Consider the following 21,872-nt stretch of genomic DNA (forward strand, 5'->3'; position numbering starts at 1 on the left):
AGAAGGGTCTGGAAAATGGAGACAGGTGGACTGTGGGACAGAGGCTGGAGAATGGTAGCTATTTGAGAAGAACAAGGCTTTTTCAGGGCATTGGACCATTACCTCTGCTTAACCACCAGAAGTCCCTTTCTGAGTTCTGAAGTTTTTCATCAGACACTGTACATGCGTTGCAAGCGTTTCTTCCTTAGAACATTGCAGCTCTTCCATTTCCCCCTGGTCTTTTCCGAGTCAGCCAAAAGAAGCATACTGTGAGCAGAGAATGGCAAAAACTTATTAATAAAATTGCAGGAGGTTAGCATAGTGTAGCCATCTAGTGTTTCCCCAAAAGATACTTTTGTGATGAAAGCTTGTAGTAGTAGCTGTAAAAAAAACGCACACGAAATATATTATAAGGGCCATAGAGCTCACTGAAAGAATACACTTTATTCTTGGACTGAAGTGTAAATCAGGTTTAATGCCTGTTGACTTTTATTGGGTGTGTTTGCTATTTAAACATAAGGGATTGGGAATAATTATTATCCAGGATTTTGGATATAATCTCTAAAATTCTGGCTATTTATTGGTTCAATATTTTTATGTGATAAGTGATTACTTGTCCCAAACCAGAAGAAAAAATAATAATGTAAAACATATTTGTGGCAATTTTCCAGATTCCCCATCAGCAAGCAAACACAGGAACATAATTACCATCCCTAAACCAGTTGCATACTTCTGATAAACAAATGTTTTTTAAAATTTTCACATAGGACGGTCGGATCTCATGGAATTCAGCAATGAGTCCCATAGGAATCAGCCTATAAGAAATATTCCGTTATGATAGATAAACCATGGGAGCTACAGGGACCACGACCTCCCTGCCATTAAATTGTGCTAGTAGCATCAAGGCATGGATTGCCTGGGGAAGAGAAAGCAAACATAAGCAGGCCAGCACAATATTCAGAAAATACTCCTGCCACATCCCTCCTCACTGCATACCCTCCCAGACAGAGGAGAAGGGAACATGAATACCAGTTCAAACGAGGTGTTCATCCTTTTTTCATAGGAGAATTCCAGATATAATTCAGTGTCTACTCCAAGCATATGAAATAAAAATAAATGAACAGTTTAATTTTCCTTTATTCTACATCATTTGTTAATTCTTATAGTAGCAGGTAGCTCAAACTAGACTTACCTAAACAGTTTCATCTGGCACTCTCACTTCATTTGGAATTTTCATTTGGTACTCCCACAGTGGTAAGCTACCGCCTATTTCCATATGAACCAACCTGGACCCTGATATCATCTTCTGAGGCCCTTCTTCATGGGCCTCTTCCTCAAGAGGCCCGGAGGGTGGTAACACAAGAACAGGCCTTCTCTGCAGTGGCTCCCCATCTATGGAATGCTCCCCCCAGGGAAGTTTTCCTGGCATCTTTATCATACACCTTTAGGCAACAGGCAAAACGCTCCTTTTTTAGCCAGGCCTTTGGTTGACCTGATCAACATTCCATATCCTTTTAAAATGTGGCTCTTTTGGGGGGATATTATTGGGTTATTGCTTTTATTTTAATTTTATATACTGTCGTCCTTTTATGTGAACTGCCTTGAGACCTCCGGGCATTGGACGGTATATAAATTCAATAAATAGTCATAATAATCATAACAGTAATAATAATAGTAATAGTAATAATAATAATAATAAACATTTCATACATTGCATTTGAGGTAAAAAGCAGAAACAGTTAACTATTGTAATAAATCACCATAAAATTATTTTTTACAAGGTTTTATTTAAAGGTAATATATATTGAAGGGAAAAGGGCCCACCTCAAACACCATGACAAACTTATATGCAAATCATGAGATTGTAATCTGTAGCACTGCCTCCATGCTTTGTAAAGTGGGTATATTCCCCGGGCCTATCTCCCTCTATCATACTGTTTAATATTAGCAAGTCCATCTGCCTTACAACTTTGGCTACTGTAAATATGATCTTTAGACAAATGGGAGGTACCTCTGGCTAAGTAGATATCTGGTGCCAGAATCTGATTGTAATGTGTGTACAAATTAACATCGTTGGCTCCCATACGTGTGTTAAAATCCTCTGCAATGATAAACACTGCAGTAGGATATAGGGATTCTAGGGATTCTATATAATTCTCTAGTTCTGTCCAGATAGTATTCACAGTAGATTTTGTTTTTACAAGGTGGTATGTAGATGTTAATCAGCATGAAAAATAGTTTCAAAACTATAACTGTTAAGTTGTGGGTGAACATATCAGAGGACACATCGATTCTTCAAACAGCTCTTCTTTATTCAGAGGCCAGAACAGAACTGAACTGAAGGGCTCAGTCAGCCTGCTTATATAGAGCTCCAGTACAACGTTACTGTAGCAACTTTCTAAAACTATCCAATCACTGAACGTCACTTTCGATCCTACATTTGCATAACTATCTACAGTATTCCCCTGCTGGCCCAGGGTGAGAACTTCAGTACATAACAATAACCAAGACAGCAGTTGCAAATGGGTTTCGTGGAATCATGGCTGTTGTAGTTTGCATTAAACTTTGTGGAGATGAAACATGCTAGACCCCCCACTGGCCCCACCGCCTTTCGTTGAGGGAATGGCTGTCAGTGAGTGACATAAGGTATGTTTTCCCCCTCTGCACACACACACACATACATACATCATGAATTCATGTCCATTTGGTTCTTATGGGTTCAAAAAGATAGTTTCTAGGTAAAGGATGAAAAATCATTGCTGTGTTAAGCAAAGTAATAGCCGGTCACTTCCTGAATATGTGCATTCCCAATCTGATTTTAGGTGTGAAGATTGCAAAGAGCAAGTAAATTATAAGAAGCTAGTCGATGGGCTAAACTGGAGAGATCATCCAATTCCAGTTTTCCAAACCATCTTGATGCCTTTACAGGTAAGCCAAAAGTATTTCTGACTGATGGACCTGCACAAACAAGAACCTCCTACTGTAGCTTTCAAAGGAAATCCAAAAATTTATTGCAGTCAAATAATTAAAAATGTACTTAGTAATGAATGAGAACAAAACATCCAAAACATTTTGTGGATTCTGGAACTTCACTACACTTATATTCATATTCCGAGGACCACATCTTACTTGACTGTTGAGGTTGCAAATTCTTCTGATGAGGCATAAGCCACATGTTGGGTGTCTCAGTACTTCAAATTTCCAACCTATTTCCTGCTGCTGCATGACATCTGGATTGAAAGTCAAAATCTATGTTCAGCTTGCCTCAAAGTATTTTTGGTGTATCCCCCCCTTGTTTTAATTGTTTAAATAACTGAAGATAATTTTGATGAGTACATTTTAATGAAAAGGGGGTCCTGAGGGAAACTAAAGGAAGGAATGGAATTTGAATCCCCCTGTTGGATTTTTGAACTTTATCCATTATATCTTCATCTCACTTGTGATTTAGGATTGAGTATTTCTGGAGTGCTTGATGATTATATCTGACACACAGAAACCTCAGGCTGCGCTCTCATTGACTAACTGAATCCAGAGAGTTTTATTTAATCTGTCTACCAGTTTCTAAGCTAACAGGTCCCAGGAAATAAATCTTCTCCTCGCTGGTCCCATGGCTTCATAGATGCAGTTTACTGCCCTGATATCTTCTCCAAGAATGCTGTACTGAAGATCACTATTCCCCAGCTAGCTTAATCTCTAGCAAAAACTAAACAATTTATGTCCCAAAATTCCAAAGCCTGGTTTAAAGATGAGGTCTTCTCCCATCCCTGACAGCCATCAAACTGTCAACTGGGTCATATTATATTGTTAGTGGGGTATACTGAATGTATTCTGTTTTTATAGCACTGATTCTCAAATGGAAAGAGAGATAGTGCAGGGAGCTTCTGGAGCAACAGAGACCTCATCCTTAAGATGGGCCTGGGCATGCCTCTGGAGCATTATACGCTGCCTGGGAAAGGGGAGTTTTCTGTGAGGCACTGGGAAATTATGTACCTCCAGGTCTGGTTTAAAGATGAGGCTTCTGCCACTGCTGAGCTCAGCTGTTTTTCGCACCAACACCCTTTTATCATGGTAAGTTTTAGGAAAGCATGGAGGGAGGAAGCACCGTGGAGAGCTTTTTTGGGTTTGGTCTTTTTGAGTTTTCTTGGAAAGCTCATGGAAAGCTCAAGCTTTTTCTGCAGGTTCTCTAAGAAAGTATGGAAACCCAAGTTGATTACAAGGTGGGCTGAGGAGAGCAAGCTCCTCACTAGTTGCACGCAACCAGTGGATTCTTGTGGTGGTGGTGTATTTTTAGGTTGGGCATGGGAATCAATATTCAGTTCTGCCTTCAGAGTAGCCTCTAAGATTTTGCTAGTCTCCTGTTACTGACTCTGCTCAAATTAAGGCTGATTAGAGTGATTTTGCATTCCCCAGGTGAGTTTTAATGCTGCTGAGGTTTTTCCTTGTCTCTGCCTCTGTTTTAAGGCCATTCGTTCTAGAAACTTGCATCTGATTTCTTAAGCTTAAACGTATTCTTGTTAATGTTACTCTATAATACCATAGTTCTGTTTGTATAACGATTTATGGACGGAAATGAGGACAGCACGGCTTCATTGTGTTTTGTGCCATTTCTGGATGCTTTCCATTTCAGCCCTAAATGTGTTTTGTCCACTTATTCTATTATTTTTAGTATGAAGATGAATGGAGAGGGGAGCCACCGACCCTTCCAGTGAAGAAGGTTCAATATTTACCTCTCATGGTGGATCTCTTTGGTAATGAAGATTCTTAGCACCTCTTTCAGATAAATGTTGCAACTTCCTTTCTCTTAGGAGACTTACTGTACATGCTTTTTTAAATAAAAGAATCACAGTTATAGATTTTTGGGGAAATGTAAGTTTTTGGTTTTTTTTACTTTATTGTAGAAATATAATTTAGATACTTTTGTAATTCTTTCAAACTTCAATAGACTGTACTGTACATGCACTTTCACAATTAAAATCATTTAAATTTACCTTTACTCTCGGTTGTTATATGTGCAGTGAGCACTGGATAACTGGTTTCCAAATGTTTTTGTGAAGTTTCTAGCTAAGGAGCGTGTCCCTCACCACCACCACATGCACACAGCCAGACTCTGCTGCCCTTCTGTTTTCTTACAAGTTACTTGGGGATAGTGGCCACGCTGATCCAGACCCTGACACGACTCCTGACCCTTTAAAAGCTGCATAGAAGAAACAATTTGACCAGCCTCCCATCGCTGCATATCTTCACTCAGAAAAGATGTGCCTGGCAAAACCCTTGCCTTTTATGCAACTTGGAAAAGATACGGACACTTTTGCAGTAGGATGGCTTTCATAATAAAAACATGATACGTTACTTTGAGCTTGGACACAGGCCTAGTCCTCTCTCAGATGGCAATCTTGTGCTTTGCAGTATCATTCCAGATCTGCAAGTAGCGGCTTACAGATCTGAGTGTTCTGAGTGATCTGACTTTGTGGTTGTAAGGGCTGCAAATTGCCCCATTATGATCTAGTTTTAGCAAATGCCAGATGAAGTGAAAGCACACTTCCTGGTTCTCCAACTTCAGATTCTGGTAAGGGCTTGTGTGCTTGAATGCTTCCCTGTGAAAGAAGAAAAAGGGTTCTTGCAAACAGACTTCTATCATAGTTGGGAATAAATTTTAATTATGCAGTCCCACGACAAATATAACAATGTTCTCTCAGTATTAATATCTATATGGTAATAGAAAACAAATCTAAAACATAATTTGTGGCATTTGAAACTCTAACTTGGAGATGTGGTAAGACTGTGGCAGATAAGATACGCATTTATGGTATTATCCAAAAACAAAGAAATCTCAAGGTGGGCAAATGATAGAAAGTAGAAAGGATATTGCAAATTATAAGTTTTCTTTTGACCTATTGGCCAACTGCTTGTCTGGTTTATTGGGGGTGGGGGTGGAAAACTGCAATTTGGTCATTTTTCATATATAGTTTGTGCAGCCAGGAAAGGGTCATGATAGCTCCTAACTGGAAAAGCACTTCTGTTCCAAGCATTTATGAATATACAACTGGAATTTGGAATGTGGGCAGATTTTTGAAGACCACTAATTACAAGCGAATTAAAGAAAGGTTTCCATTATTCAAGAAATTTAGAGAATTTTGCTTTTTTATTCATTATTGGAAACATAAAATTGACAATGTACTTTTATGCTTTGCTTTCTTTATATTAAGAATCATCTGGTGCTGTTTGTGTTTCTTTTTGTCTTGCTTTGTATCCCTTGCCTTTGAGTTCTTGTATCTGCTCTCTTCAAAGTTTTATTGATTGCGACTGTTTTGCCGACATGGAATTTTGCTTGGAAATAAAGTTACAAGTCCAGGAAACTAAAAGGAAGAGCACAAATAACAATAAACAAATATCACAAAAAATCGCTGGTTACAGTCCTTGGTTTATCATCAGCAAACTTGTGGAACAATTAGAGTAAAACAGCCTAAGGAGAAGCTCACAAATGTTTGTGTGCATTTGGTCAAGCAGGTTACCTAGCTAAATCAAATTCAGAAACACTATATGCATCTCTAGTTGATTGGACTGTGATCAGAAGCTTGAAGAGCTTCAAACTAGGGGATAAACTAGGCGATATACCATTGTTTTGTAGGGATTGGACTTTCTTTTCTCTCTCTTTTCATTGTAGATGTATTGTTTTTCAGTATGACATTAGCCACCTTGAGTGCATTGTATTCAGAGTGGAAAGGTGATAAAATAACATCACAACAAATAAGCCAGTGACATAGGTTAAGGAGATAATTTGGCTGACCAAGGGTGAGCTTTATGGTACTAGCCAATGTGATGCTTTCCATATGTTGCTGAACTACAACTACCATCATCCCTGATGGTTGGCAGTGCTTGCTAGGGCTGATGGGAGTTGGAACTCCAACCACATCTAGAGACACTACATCAGTCCTGCTGCAGTTGCTACATCACACTGACTCTCACACTAGATTGCCCTCATGAAATGTCATCACATCTTGTGTATGAGACGTTTAAAACTTAGGCATTGACCAGTTTCAAAGCCCACTGGAATCAATTTAAATGACACCAATTTCTCCAGAGGGCTTTGAATTTGGGCCAGACTATTCTGTCTGCTCCTGTTACAGAAAACATTCACTCCTGCTTTCTGCAATGCACTGAAGTACTGGCTTAAATGCCATGTAAGCCTCTGTTTATAAAGATAAGAGTTTGCATAGGGTCCAGGTTGATTTTTGTGACTGTACTATAGAAGTATAATATAAAGTGGAGGGAAATAGTTGTGTAAGGAAGTATATATGTGCATGCGCAACATATTGTACATTACTGCTGTAGTTTATTCACAGCATAAACAAGCAATTTGCAATTAAAGTCCCCTTATGGGATTTATGCCAGTAAATGGTGATAAACTATAACTATGCCACTATAAATAACCTGAACAGTAGAGGAAGCATATAATTTACAGATAATATCCCCATTAGTAAATTTTATGGACCAATAAACAGCTCCCACAAGTTAATAAATGCCAAAGCCATAAACACCACTGCTATTAACGCGGCAAGATTTCAGTCCCTCCTCCTTTTGTTGGTGGTCCCAATATACCAGGAGAAATGTTATCTCGGGAAAAACATTTATGCTGGCTGTATAAATAACAACGAATTCTTCAGACCCATCTGGAGCTCCTCCATCTTCTCCATGACCCAGGTGGTCTGGTTGTGGTGGTGTGTGCATTCTGCTTCTCATTGCAGCCCCCCCCACTGCATATATCTGATAGATATATTGGCAGAGAGAAATCACACCCCAAATTCCTCTGCCCTTGTCAATACACAGTTTGAGTTGCATAGCAGCCTTTAAACAACGAAAATTCAGATGAATTTATGGGTCCCCTTTAACTGTGCCTCACCATCCTTTCCCCACTTTCACAGAATAGTGAATGGTGTGGCTGAAGTATGGCCGTGAATGACAACCTGAGAGCTAATAAGACATCTCCTTTATAGGAAGAATGAATTTCCTTTTTGTTCAGAACAGAGAGGATGGTTAACGAGACCAGCTGAAAAGAAAACCAAGCCTTCTCTGATATTTAAAAACAATGATTGAAATAGCGAAGCATCTTCCATAACATGTCACAGCTTCATTCCATCAAGCAGTCAGTCAGCTAGGAATGTAATTGTGCTTTGCAAAAATACATTCATAATGTTGCTTGATGTGCTGATGACCCAAAATGACTGAGAGCTTTACAAATCAACCTAACTTCATCCCCCCCCCCGTTTGATCTGCGCCATTTCTTTCCATCTGATTCTCCTACAAACAATGCACAATGCTTAACACCACTGTTTCTGTTAGGCTTTGCCATTTTGGCTGAGCTTGTTTCCATGAAATAAGCCTTCTTTTAAGCTGCTTTTGAGATTCATGTTTTTGACCTCTGGGGCCTTCATGGCCTTTAGAGTATTCTTATCTTTACCATGGGGATTGCTCTTTTAGCAGCCAAAGGATTAACTACCTCAGAAGCAAGCCACCCAGAAATAGCCTCTTTTCATTCTCCCTGCCCCTGGCATGATTTAATGTACAAGTTTTTTTAAAAAAATTAATTCAACTTCTCTTCAAACTCCTTGGGTTTTATGTTCTGAGAAGAACAGCTGCATCATCCAAATAACTTGTTCCCAGGGCATCATACAAATGCATGCGAACACTTCACATTCAGTAACACTGGCTGATGTTCTCAGGCCTGCTCAGCAAGGTCAGATACAAACCACTTGAAAGGTCTCAAAGGTCCCACTCGGCATGCATTGAGATGAATTCATTGACTTTGCAGGGGGGGTAGCCAGTTAGCAGCTCACACAACCACATACAGCCACAGAGGGATTTTATCTGGTTCCAGATTTCAGTGCTGATATGGTGAAAGGCCAATCAGGTTTTCCAATCAAAAGTGAACCCTACAACCTACTATTAAACAGGACAGATTGGGTCTATTTGTGGGATGGGGTGGCTCTCAGCAAAATGGTTTTGGGACACCTATGCCCTCATCCTCCAAGTCCTAACCCACCAGTACCTCCTTCACGTCCCTTGAGTGAGCAACTGAATGACCATGGCAAGAAGCAGACTCACTCTGCTTACCTGCCCGCTCCATCTGGGTGATATGGCAGTGTGGCACAGAAGATGGGTTTACCCATTCAAGGAGGGCCATGCCAGCTTGGAGAGGCATTTTTCATTGCCAGTGTTGGCTGTTGCTGCTTCTCAGCCTGCTGGTGGTTGGTGCTGGTTCTGCTGGGTCTTCCACTCTTGACACCAGGCCTCCTATTAAGATTATGGGCAGTGAGAGATTGCCAAAGAAGCATCCACCCAGCAGTGACTGTGAAGAAGAAGAAGAGTTTGGATTTGATATCTCACTTTATCACTACCCGAAGGAGTCTCAAAGCGACTAACATTCTCCTTTCCCTTCTTCCCCCACAACAAACACTCTGTGAGGTGAGTGGGGCTGAGAGACTTCAGAGAAGTGTGACTGGCCCAAGGTCACCCAGCAGCTGCATGTGGAGGAGCGGAGACGCGAACCCGGTTAACCAGATTACGAGTCCACCACTCTTAACCACTACACCACACTGGCTTCCCTGTGGTGTGTGGATGAGGAATGGCTTATTTTTCCTAATCTGATTATCTGAAGAATAATGGGAGGAAAGTACAGGCTAGGCATGGTGGAGAAATACAATTTATTTCACGTGTAAATCTGGCTCTATCATACTTTTCGAAACAGTATGAGACCAAAAGCACAGCTGGCCTTCAGAATTCTCACCTCTCTGAATTTTGCAATGCAATTCACCAACCAAATGATGTTTTCAAAGATGCATAGATTAGGGGAAAGTGTACACAGCATGAATATATTAGTGAAAATAACATATGATAATGCTTTACATTTGGAGAAATTGCAAAGGCGTGTACATTAATCAAAACTACAAACAAATATGTTTATTAGGAGATATTTCATTAGAATATTTTTCGTGAGGATTTTTGAAAACAAAATTCTCAAATTGCGGCAGAAATGTGGAGAACAGAATTTAAGACTGGAAAAAATGAGAAATGGATAGACCCGAAATTGACATCCTGGACAATGAGAAAAACATGCATACATGGAATGCGTTAAATCCACTCTAAACTGTAGTGTGGACACATCCATAGTGTCATTAACACACAGGGTAAGACTCAGGGATGCTTTGTAAAACTCTGAGTTAATATTTGGATACTGCTAATAGGTTCTGAACAGCTTGGCAGGCCTCAGCAAGGGGCGCGCGCGCAATGTTCCCATTTTATGAAGGTCAGATGTATCTCCAATCCTACACCTGCCAAAGGATGTAAATTATTTTGGAAGGGCTGTGGGGTTATAACAGAAATCCTGAGCTATGACAAATTGTCTAAGAGTGCTAGAAGAACACGAGGAAGGAAACGCTTGCAGCAAGTCCAAAGCAAATTAATATAGCTAGAATCAGCACCGCAATATTTATGACCTGAAAACAGATAAGCAGCAGGATCTGACTTTATGCATGCCAGCTTACCTCAACGTCCATGACACAGAACAGTGGCAGCAGCAGGCGTGTTCCTGTTATGCATCAACACTGTGGTCTGTACCATCCGGCAAACAGGTCAAAATATAGTTTGTGTCTCAGGAGGGTTAGAGACCAAACATAAGTCTAGAATCACAGTGGGAGAGCTGGACTCTGCCGGTAAACTCCAAATTAGATTTTATTACATGTGGATGGTGATGATGTAATGTTGATCTGAACAGTATATTAGTATAAAGACAGCCTTTTATCTGGCTGCCCAGAACTTGTCAACATCAACATCAGGGAAAAGTGGGATAGAGTGCTCTTACCTTTTTGCAAACTTTGTTTTGAAGTTGAACTCATTGGCACTGCCTTATTAAAAAAATAGTGTCGGTATGGCCATGCTCGGAAGGAGGTTGGTGTGGGAGTTTGCCTCAGGCAAACGGAATCTCTGCTGATTGAGAAAATGTTGGCATTGGCTGAAACTACCTCCAGTGAATTCATTGGGCACTGGAAGATGTTTCTCCAGGTGATAGGGGAGGAGCTTGAAGAGAATTCCAATGAAAACAAGAGGAATATAAAGCCCATATTTCAGTTTATGTTCCCAGCAGTGCAAATGGCTAGCTCTGCTTCACACAGCGCCTTCTCTGCATCAAAAGGGTCGGCAGCCCAATGAATTAATATTCTGGTGACCTTTACAGCTGAGCAGTTTGCTGTTTTGCTAACAAGTTTGGGTTGGGGGGTGGGGCTGGAGACATTAACACATTGTTCATCCTCAACCCCAAAGAAAATGTGCCTGAAAACAGCGCTATGGCTGCCTAGCCTTTTACTACTGACCTTGAAGAGGGCATCTGATTCATCCTTTTTTTTACCAGAATTAATGACTGAGCTACACACTCAAAACTGGTGGGGGAGGAGGGAAACAAAATTCAGAGAAATATCCACATACTTTCCCCACAACTCCACAAATACTTGGGCATGGCAATGGAATTTGCGAATAATTGCTTGGCTGACACATGGCTTTTGAAAAGCCCCTAGAAGCCTATAAGATTCACTGCTCATTTCAAAGGTATTGGAAACCCACATTGAACTGTTCTCCGAAATCCATAATTCCCTATACTGCATTCTAGTACTTGGCTTACCAGAGGGGAAGCAACCCTTGACTTTTTGTGATTGCTCCCATAACAACTGTATTTTGAGGGATATTAGGAGTGCATGACCATGATTTGGCTGAAAATGGGAGGTGATGGGATGGGACATATGTGGATTTCTTTAAGGACCCCCTCCTTTCCCTTATTTCCACACACCCTATTCTCTTCTTATCCTTGTAGAACAGCACCCAGTCAGAGTCTGTTATGTAAACACACCTGAGGGCAGGCATCTTTTATCTGCGAAATTTCTATTTAAGCTTTGGTGTACAAAACACTTTATGGCTCTCTTTTTCTTTAACCACAAGGGTATGGTTCATATTCTCACAGTCATTCATCTGGTAGCTGTTGGCTAGAGTGGGGGAAATAAGGCAATCTGGCTGATTTCTAGCCCAAGCAGCCCTTTGATTAGGTGGCAATGAGAATCTAGCAGCATGTGTAGAATTTACTGCAAATTAAACGTTGGGCACAATACTGGAATTAAAGATGTGTGCAGTGCCCTGAAAAGGTAGAAAACCAGTGTTATAGCTTTGCCACTGGCTGTTTGGCATGTTTGGATGTCAGTCCTCATGGCTTCCAGGTCTGGAAAATACTTCTGAAGATATAGTGATTTTCCAAGGCCATTATGTGGATTTAATGGCCAGGGAGGGATTTGGTCTTATAATAATCCATCACTGTCACCATCACCACCATTAATAGGGTTGCTCCTCTCTTTTTTAAAGGCAAAGGTGGTGGTTTCAAAAGAGCTGAAACACTCATTAAAAAACTCCTATGAAATTATATGAAGTTCACCTTGTTCACTGATGGTTTGCCACTGTTTCCCCAACTTGCTGTGCTGCTTGTGCCACCATTTTGTAGCAAGTGACATAGGCATTCCCAGATAATTAGGGATCGTGTAGTAAATGGGATGACAGCCAATCTGAGCTGGCTGCAGGCTGAAGTTGCTTCTCTCCCCCCCTTCATGACCCCCCCCCCAGTTACCCAAGAAGGGTAATCGTCTCTCCCATGAAAGAAGGAAACCTCCCTTTGTTACAGCCCAAATTTTTAATCCTTTTTGTAGCATTCAAACCACTTTAGCATTTTTATTTCTTCCTCACAGTAGATTCAATTCGGCCAAATCTAAAAGCACAAGTTTCAGCAGCAATTTAAAATGCTTTCATTGCTTCATTGTTTCTTAAATCACTTTCCCACCCTGCCCTTCCTTCAACATGGAACACAGTTTGTGTCTTTTTCCTGTGTCCTGCCCCCTAAGTGATGTATGAACATTTTGGGGGCAATGTGCAAGTGACCACCTGTGTAAGAAATTGGAGTGTGGGAAACCAGGTCCCAGGTCTACTGGGGAGGACATGGAAGTTGCGGAAGAACTTGTGACTGGTCAGAGTTGTCAACTTTTTAGCCCCCTTTCCCCTCAAATACCTTTAGAAACAATTTAATCTGCTGATAATTAGCAGGCATCTCCATTCTGTGAAAAGTTTTACCCTGGCTGAGGTTTGAGATCAGGCAGCCCTTAAAGGCACCAGAGGAGGCACCGGAGGGGTTGCTATTTTTTCTGGCCAGCTGGCAACCCTATGAGGATCGCTCAATATATAGGTCCCACATAGCTGGTTAACTGACAGCCTAATTTCTCTCATGCTGAACCTTAAACTGTTTACAAAGAATGTTTGATAATGATTTTGATTTTCCTAAGGATCAGCTTGATTGTTAAAATGCTGCACTCAGGGAAGTCCTAGTAAACGGAAAGGGGTTTGTGTTGGCAAAGTCTTTTGGGGGCTGGCATTGAAGCAGCTCGTTCTGAGGCGTTCTTTTCAGGTTTACAAAGTTTCCACTGGAGCCAAACTTCCTTCACAGCCTGGAGGGGAAATATTTCAGGGGGACGGGGTGGGAGAAACCTCACAGTACCAGTGTGTAAAACATAATTCTAAATAAAACTCTCCATAGCATGTACTTTCTCAAGTTTTTTGTTTTTTAAAAAAATCATGTTTATATTGGGAAATATGCACTTTTCCCTTCTGGGCAAATTAAAACCAGCTGAAATTGCTTTATTCACCCCCCCCAAATACGTTTTTCTTTAGTCAGAGATAAAAGATTGAGCTCCCACTGAGAACTTTCCTCAAAGAAAGTAGTGCATGACAGAAAGGTAGTTATAATGCAGATCATGTTTTCTTGCGCCCTTAAGTTGAATTCTTGCAATTTATGGCATTTCTCAGCTATTTGCTTGCCTTTCAGGAGAGAATGGTCTCGCTCTGCTGGAATCTGGGTTCTATTAGAAGAACAAACAAACCTCCTCAATGGCCAAGAGGGATTGCCTAATATCCATGCAGCCCCTGTCTAAGCATGTTTACTCAGAGGTAAGTCCCACAGATTTCAGTGAGACTTACTCTTAGGGAAGTGTGCATCAAACTGCAGCCAACACCTCATAAAAAACCCCTTTCAACAGCCTCAACTGTGAGAGAGTGCTGAGCTCTTTGTAGGGTTGCTTGTGCAAGTGGGGTTTTATGGCACTGTGCACCTTGCAGAAAGCTCCCCATTCCTTGTGGCATATGTACATTACAAGGCTACCCAGGAGGGGGGCCAGATGCAAAGAGGGCAGGGCTGCTCCACATTTAATAGGCCACAGAAGAGGGAATTTCAGCAGGTGAATCTTACAGGATAGGTTACACTAGCAGCAATTCCCTCTACTACATAGCTATTAAAAGTTTAGGAGCCCTGTCCTCTTTTGCACCTAAACTTCAGAGTCAGGAAGAGGGTGAAATTCAACAAGGAAAACCGAGAGCACCATGTATGGCTAAAGTAATTTACACTTTTCATTGTTGCATGCCCCTCCAATCTCTGAGAGGTGCGAGATTCCAGAGGTCCCAGGCGTTTACTTGGAGTCTGTGGAAATGAGGCACAGCGGAGTCTGTGGTGTCATTATGATATTTGGTTTATTTACACGTATATACAACCTGAGGCCATGATGAAGGGGTTCACAGCATTAACACCTCCATAAGGGTGGCTGGACTGCCATCTTTCAGAACACTCGTGATCATATTTCAGGAGCACTGTTACCTATGGCCCTTACAAGGATCAGTCCAGATATGTGCTGTTGCCATTTCCCACTTCCTTTGATGGGGGCTCTTGCCAGCTCACTTGTGGGCCCACTTGGACCAGTGATCACACGATAGGCATTTTGTCTGAACCAAAACTACCGGGCAGGAAACACCACAATCCAGGGACAGAGATGGGATTTTGTATTTTTATTTTTTTGGCACAGGATAGCCCACTGCTGCGTAAACACAGGACTTGGCAGCCTCTTTAAGAGCAAACAACCAAATACTAAGTCAGCACAGGTTCCGTGAACCAAAACTGGGCAAATTTCAGCTGGACAAAGCAGTTGTGCAAATGAGTTCTCTATGTTGGCAGGCTAGCTGCTTTTCATTTGTTAGACTTTCAAAATCATACAGTGTGTAACTCTAGCTTAATATGAAAGGAAAACTTGGGTTTCTGGGTCCTGTGGTATCACAACGCAAGTGTTTTGTTTTGTTTTCAAGCTATCATCCAAGCCCCCAAAACCACCAACCTATATACCTGCTATTTTTTTCCTGGAAATCTTGCTTCTCATTTTAATTGTGGCTGCAACTGTACACACACTTCCCTTGGAGTAAGCACCATGGAATGCAGTGTGACTTATGTCTGAGTAAGCAACAGAACTTAAGAAAAAACGTTCCGCACCAGGCCAATGTTCCCATCTAGTCCAGCATCCTGTTTTCACAGTGGCCCCCAGATGCCTATGAGAAGCCTGCTGCAGTTTCCAGCAACTGGTATTCAGAAGCGTACTGCCTCCAGCCCTGAAAGTAGAACATCGCCATCATGGTGGAAATGAAATTATCTGCTTTGTGAAGAAGTACTTCCTTTTATCTGTCCTGAATCTTCCAAGATTTAGATTCATTCAATGTTCCCAAGTTCTAGTGTTATGAAAGAGGAAGGAAATATTTTATGTGTCTACTTTTTCCATACCATACATAATGTTGCCTCTTACTCACATTTTCTCTTAACTAGGAAGTCCCAAATGTTGTAGCCTTCCCTCATAGGAGAGTCGCTTCAACCCCTTGATCACCCTGGCGGTCCCTTTCTGAACCCTTGTCTAGAATATCCTTTTAAAGGTGAGGCAACCAGATGAGTACACAGTAAGTGTGGTCTCACCATAGATTTGTATAATGGCATTATGACATCAGCAGTTTTATTTTCAATCATTTTCCTTACGATCCGTAGCACGGAACTTGCCTTTTCCACAGCTGCTTCACACTGCATTGACATCTTCCTTGAGCTATCCACTGGGACCCCAAAGTCTTGTTCCTGGCCAGTCAATGCCAGTACAGACCCCAGGAAAGCACATGTGAAATTACGATTTTTCTGCCCTGACTTTACACTTGCTTAGATTTAATTGCATTTGCCATTTTACTGCCCATTCACTCCCTCAGGAGAGGTCCTTTCGGAGCTCTTCGCTATCCCTTTTTGTTTTAACAATTCCGTATTGTCAGGATGCATGGGGTAGCAATGTAAGAGACAAACACTGTATCCCCCATTGCTTTGGATTTCCTAGGCATGTCTGCTTTTACTTTGCCCCTTAGCCACTTATTCTAATGTTTATTTATGAAATTTCATTCTCACAGCTTCATTTGTGCTGAACCCCCTCTACCAAATTCCCAACACACTTCAATAAATTAACACAAGCTATGTGATGCATCTGGTGTCCCCCATGCAGATTTATTTCTACAGCAAAACACACACACACACACACACACACACACACTGCCCTGTTAATAAATGGTTCAAGGTAGATGGCTCCTTAGAGAGAAGATCCATGATGAATAGTTCACAGTTGGTACCCCACACAGCCCTGCATCCCCTTCAACTCCCTGAGGAGGCTGAAGCGAGAAAGAAGAGAGAAAGTCTTTGAAGGAAGCAGCTGTCTGGTCTGGACTATCTTCCATGGAGTGAGGGATGACTTTGATTTTTAGAGCCTTATTACAGTAATGAGAAATGGAGGAGCAATCAGCTTGTGATGAATAGGAAGCACTAAAAATGAACCAACTTAATCTACATATTCATGTGGGGTGGCAAGTAGGAAAAGGCAGTGGAGGGGGCAGACAGAATGATTTAGCAAAATTGATTTTTTTTCTTTATAAGTGCTGGTGACTTCTAAGTCTTCCAAGTGTAGTCTCTCTCACATTTCATATGTTCATAGATAGAATTACAGTGCAATAGTCTGCTGCATTGCTACTCTGGGGTGATGTAGCGGTTAGAGTGTCAGACAAAGACCTGGAAGACTAGGGTTCATGAACCCTCAGCCATGAAGCAGACAGGGTGACCTTGAGCATGCCATCTACTCTCACCTTAACCTACACCACAGGGTTGTTATGTGTTTCTATCCAAGGATGGCTTCAAGATCATTGGAAACCTTTAGCGGCAGGTGAAGACATTATCAGTCTTACCTTGGCTACCAATCACTCATAGGGGTAGTTCTGAATCTGTGGAACTGTTGCTTCTGCTATTGAGATACCAAGTGTGGTGATGGCGGGAAAACAGCTTTGGAATGACCTTTAAGGTCACCTAGGAAATAAAGGAATCAAGGAGTGGTCTTCCAACTCTGACCCATTTGCCTAAGTTAAGGATGCCATCTTTTTTATTGCCCTCCCCTTGTGCTTTTATTAGCAACCTGATATACAAAAATAAGCAGAGGAAGCTTTCTTCATTTCTCAATCTCCATTACAGGAGAAGTTTCACTCTCAGGTTGTTTTCTTCTTCTTCAGAACCAGCCTTCCTTCTGCACTTACAATGGCTGCCTGACATGGAAAGATCTAGCAAGAGGGATCTCACTGCTAGCATAGAGCAAAGTTTCTGCATGCTAAACTGTAGAGCTGAGGATGCTTTTTGATCAAAGCACAGTAGGTTTTCAGAAGCTGCCAAATGGCTAAAAGTCAAATATGTCTATTTAGAAGGCATCATTGACACAGGTAGCACAATCTACAAGGCAAGGCATGTTTTCCTAACTGCTCATTACAAGCAGGATGCAGGATAGCATGACTCATCCTTATTCTCCTTCCCAACAGTGTTTGTGATCTCACTAGAACAGGTGCGAAGGCTGCCTCCTTTCCAGGAACCAAATATATTGCTGTTTGATTTTGATAAACCTCCAAAGAAGTTCAGGAAAGACAAATGTCCCTTCCCACAGACTCTATTATCCAGGTTAGATGGATCATAGTATAAAGACAGACAATAAAGGGTAATGCAATGTTTACTTTTGCACTCACCTAATGCTCTTAGCCATCAGCACTTCTGCAATACATCATTTTGATAAGTGTTGCTAGGCACCAAGGGCTCTAGCTGAATCCTAAACAGCAAATATATCCCTTTGGCTAGAGTAATAACAGAAACAGAAACTGCCTATCCTTAGAAAACTTTGACTCAGCATCAAATGTCCTTTGAGAGGCATCAAAGTCCTAAAAGTCCACTCTCTAGGGCCAGTAGGAGATCTGAAGGGCGCTTGGAGGAAGTAGCAAGGCCTGTATCATCCACTGCCTCAGAGTTCTTGAAGAGACAGGCATAATCTTTGTGGTGACAGCTGGAAACCCAACTCAAATAGGTATGAATGCCAATGTGGAGCCCTCAAGATGTTTGTGGACTCCAGCTCTCATCAACTGCAGCCAATGTGGTCAAAGGTCAGGGATGATGGGAGCTGTAGTCCAACAATTTCCAGAGGGCACCATATTGACTATCCTTGTACTAATGCGTGGGGAAAAGCTGGTTTAGGCAAAGCCTAGTGGAGCTTTCAGACTGTCCCTATGTTTGGGTGTGATTCAATAACATACCAGCAGATTTAGGTTCTGCAATGAAAGCTGATTTAGAGTTCATGAACAACAAACCCATTTCCACAAAAGATTAGATTTTTCTTGTGGTAAGTAAAGTGAGTGGGAAACACTCAGGAAAGTGTGGGGTGACACTTGCTGTGATGCAGAGTTGTGTGGCGTTCCGGGGGGGGGGGGAATCAGAGTGAACACTCAATAAGCAGGCCATCTGGACACACCCTAAGTTCCAATGAAGGCAATGGGAACAAGAGCCCGGTCTAAAATACAAAGTTCCATTGCTGTGGATCAATTCTATTTGATGAAGTGTGTTCAGAATCTAGTGGCTGAATTATAGGTATACTGGCTTAAATCATTTGTGGTCTGAATGGATGATGAGGTGGCAAAGATTATGCAGAGAAAGATACAGTACTGAGACTGTGGATCAACAGAATCACCATTCTTCTAAAATGAGATATTTTTTTTCTGTGGTGTGTAGGCAAGGGCAAATGGAAATATTGGGGCATTTTTATGATTACAATCCAATGTACAACAAAATGGGACCCACAGGATCAAGCCATACAAAGGCTGAAGTATTATAAAAACCCATGCCACTTAAAAATCACAATTTATTTTCCAGCTGTGCAACCCACTCCTGGGCATGTTTTTACCCAGACATAGGCCCCATTAATTTTAGTGGGGCTTACTCCCAGAACAGAAGGGAAGCCCTAGACACACAGTGGCTTATTACCATTCTCACTCATGGTTTACTCTAAATCCTAAATTTCATTAGTTTAATCTGCTCTTCAAGGTTAGTGTCATGTATCAAAATCAACCTGTCTTACATCTGCTTCACAGATCATCAGTGGCATACCTCTCAGATTGTTATATGTTATAATTATTTGGTTTCTCCCCACCCATCTCCCAAACAATGTCAAGATTTATTCCCTGTGAAAAGTCCAACAGTGACCTTGGCTCTCACTTGCTAACTCTGGTGCTCATGGGCCCATAAATCATGGTGCTTGGTACAATTTATAGATGCGAACATCTGCTTATCATACAATATTTAGGTTGCAGGTGTATTCTGCTAGTAAAATAAACACACCAATTCACAATTGCCCGGGCTGTAGAACTTTAGACAGATGCTAAGGAGAGCTCATATGTAAGAAAAACACTTCATATGTAAAAATGAATGGACACCACCCATATTGCTTATGCAAAATGGGAATGATGAAAGGGGATAACTGAGTTATGTCTTGGATTTTGTTACTTTAAAGAAGCACTAGGTCTGAAAACAGGAGTTATCAATGCGAGGAGTATCTCCCCTTCACCACCACCCCGTCAGAGATCAAACAAAAACTGTTTTTTGCTCCGCAGAGGGTGGGGGAAGAACTGCTCCTTGCTAGCCCCACCTAGAGGCTGCAGGTGATGACTAGCCACCAATCACTAACTGTCAGTTATATTTGTATCCAGTCTGTCCTTCACAGACCTTTCCTGAACTTGGGAATTTCTGTATGCCAGGTACATGCTTTAGGCCTCTCCTGAATGCTGAAAGCACCATCTTCACCCAGGGGCATTTTCTGGAAGAAAGTATGGACAAACAGACAGCCTTTGTTTAGCTGGCATGCCCCTGTTTATTTTGCAACCCTGACTACTACTAAAATTCCCAATCTGCAAGTACCAGTACATATGGGCATATCTGTCCATTTCAGTTTCTCAATTTCCAAGTCTTAAGTTCACTTCTTCATATTTCCACATCAGTTTGCAATTTGTTTTTTTTAAAAAAGTCCTCATGAACATTCATGAGCATTTTAGTGAGGACTTCTTCTCGTTTACATATTATTCTACACATTTTTTATCTAATATACACATTTTCTGCAAAGCAATTTCCCCTTAATGTGATGCCTTTTTGGATGTTGTTTTCACTGATATGTGCATCTTTAGGCACACTTAGCATTTTTGTAGACATTGTTTGACTTGAAGTGCATTGCAATGCAGAGAAGAGCACATTTTGAATGGTAGCTCTGTTTCAGTTTGCGTACTGTTTTGGATAATGTGAGTTATGCAGCTTCCCCTTTAAATGTGAACTGAACTCTCCTACAACCATGTCTGTGAGAAGCTGCCCACAACCTGAATTCATTATAGGAGTGGGTTTCTAAGAGCAGCCACCCTGTTGGCTTATTTTCTAAAGTTATTAACTAGTCAAAAAGAAAGAGAAAAAGAAGAGAGAGAGAGAGAGAGAGAGAGAGAGAGAGCTTGCAAATGAAACGTTTCACAGCATTATCACCTGTAAATTTCTATTGGATTTTTTTTACAGAAAAGTTAAAAACCAGATTAAATGTAAAAACAGAAGCATGGGCTGACATATTATGTTGATGTCGCGTGGACACCACACAAAATTTGGGAGCAGCAACATTTCCCTAATAAACACCTGTCTGGAAGCACCCCAGGGTCACAGAGCGACTGAAAACAACTATTGTACAAGCAGAGGGAACAGTGAAAAGCAAAGAAAGCACAGAAACTTAATATTATCCTGATGTTTAACATGAATTATTTTGATGTGTCAAGACTGTTTACTGAGAAAAAAGCCAGTAATCGAAAGTGTGTATGTGTGTGTACACACACACACACACATTTTTGAATGTATTTTTCCTGTTTGGCTCATAAAACATTTAGGTTTTGTGAGGAAAACTGTGTAACTAGATATTGAGGCGATCCATTACTGGGGTCGCTTATTGGAGTTATATGCTTTTGTGCTGACAAGAAATAATTTGGTGGTAGCTATGGCCTGAATCGGAGCTGTGGTTCAGTGTCGTCTGTTAGAGGGCACAATGGGAAGGGAGGAAACTAGGCAATGGGAAAAGGGGGGGGGGATGAAAAGAAGCATCTTGTGTGGGAGAGATTCCTGGCTGACCGTCAAATAGAGCCAGAGCAAACTTTCTGCATGGCTTGGTGATAGTGTGGAAATAAGGACAGATTGATGGGCTGTGGGCTGCTTTTGAGGGCTATATATTTTCTGCTTGGGAAGCATTGAGAAAGGCCTGGGCAATAACAAGTAATAATATGGATTATTATTCCAGATGGGGATGGGGTAATATGAAAGCACAGGTGATAGTCTTCCAAGATCAGCATGATGCTGCAGTGTTTGACTTCAATGTACAGTGCTGAGAAAATAGTTCATGGGGCTAGCTGGAGATATTCCAAGAAAGCAGTTTTGTGAAGATTCAGAGAAGAGAGAGAATTACTCAAAGAGAAAGTGAAGCAAGGATACCATCATTTTAACTATTGCTGGACCGGGCTGGAGAATCTATCATCACCATATGTGTGATTGTGGCTATGTAACTGTTGGGAAGAAGGTGAGGCTGGTGAATACATTGCCACTATGCCTGCTG

The 21,872-nt window shown here is 41.3% G+C and overlaps 1 protein-coding gene and 1 long non-coding RNA gene across 2 annotated transcripts in view; one reads left to right on the forward strand and one right to left on the reverse strand.

Annotated features, from left to right (window-relative positions):
* Positions 1-4,832, forward strand: part of EFHC2 (EF-hand domain containing 2) — a 55,923-nt gene extending 51,091 nt beyond the window's left edge. Inside the window, exons 14-15 of the mRNA XM_082219831.1 lie at positions 2,802-2,907; positions 4,646-4,832. Coding sequence (XP_082075957.1) covers positions 2,802-2,907; positions 4,646-4,744 — 205 coding nt within the window. The 3' untranslated portion in view covers positions 4,745-4,832. The remainder of the gene's footprint in view (positions 1-2,801; positions 2,908-4,645) is intronic.
* Positions 4,833-5,857: 1,025 nt separating this feature from the next.
* Positions 5,858-10,608, reverse strand: LOC309530789. Its single transcript, XR_014218891.1, has 3 exons — positions 10,521-10,608; positions 9,091-9,325; positions 5,858-6,335 (listed from the first exon to the last, which is right to left on the reverse strand). It is a non-coding gene; the product is annotated as an uncharacterized lncRNA (long non-coding RNA).
* Between the last annotated feature and the right edge of the window lie 11,264 nt (positions 10,609-21,872).

Source organism: Podarcis vaucheri, assembly GCF_965113315.1.
Source record: "Podarcis vaucheri genome assembly, chromosome: 4".
NCBI lineage: Eukaryota > Metazoa > Chordata > Lepidosauria > Squamata > Lacertidae > Podarcis > Podarcis vaucheri.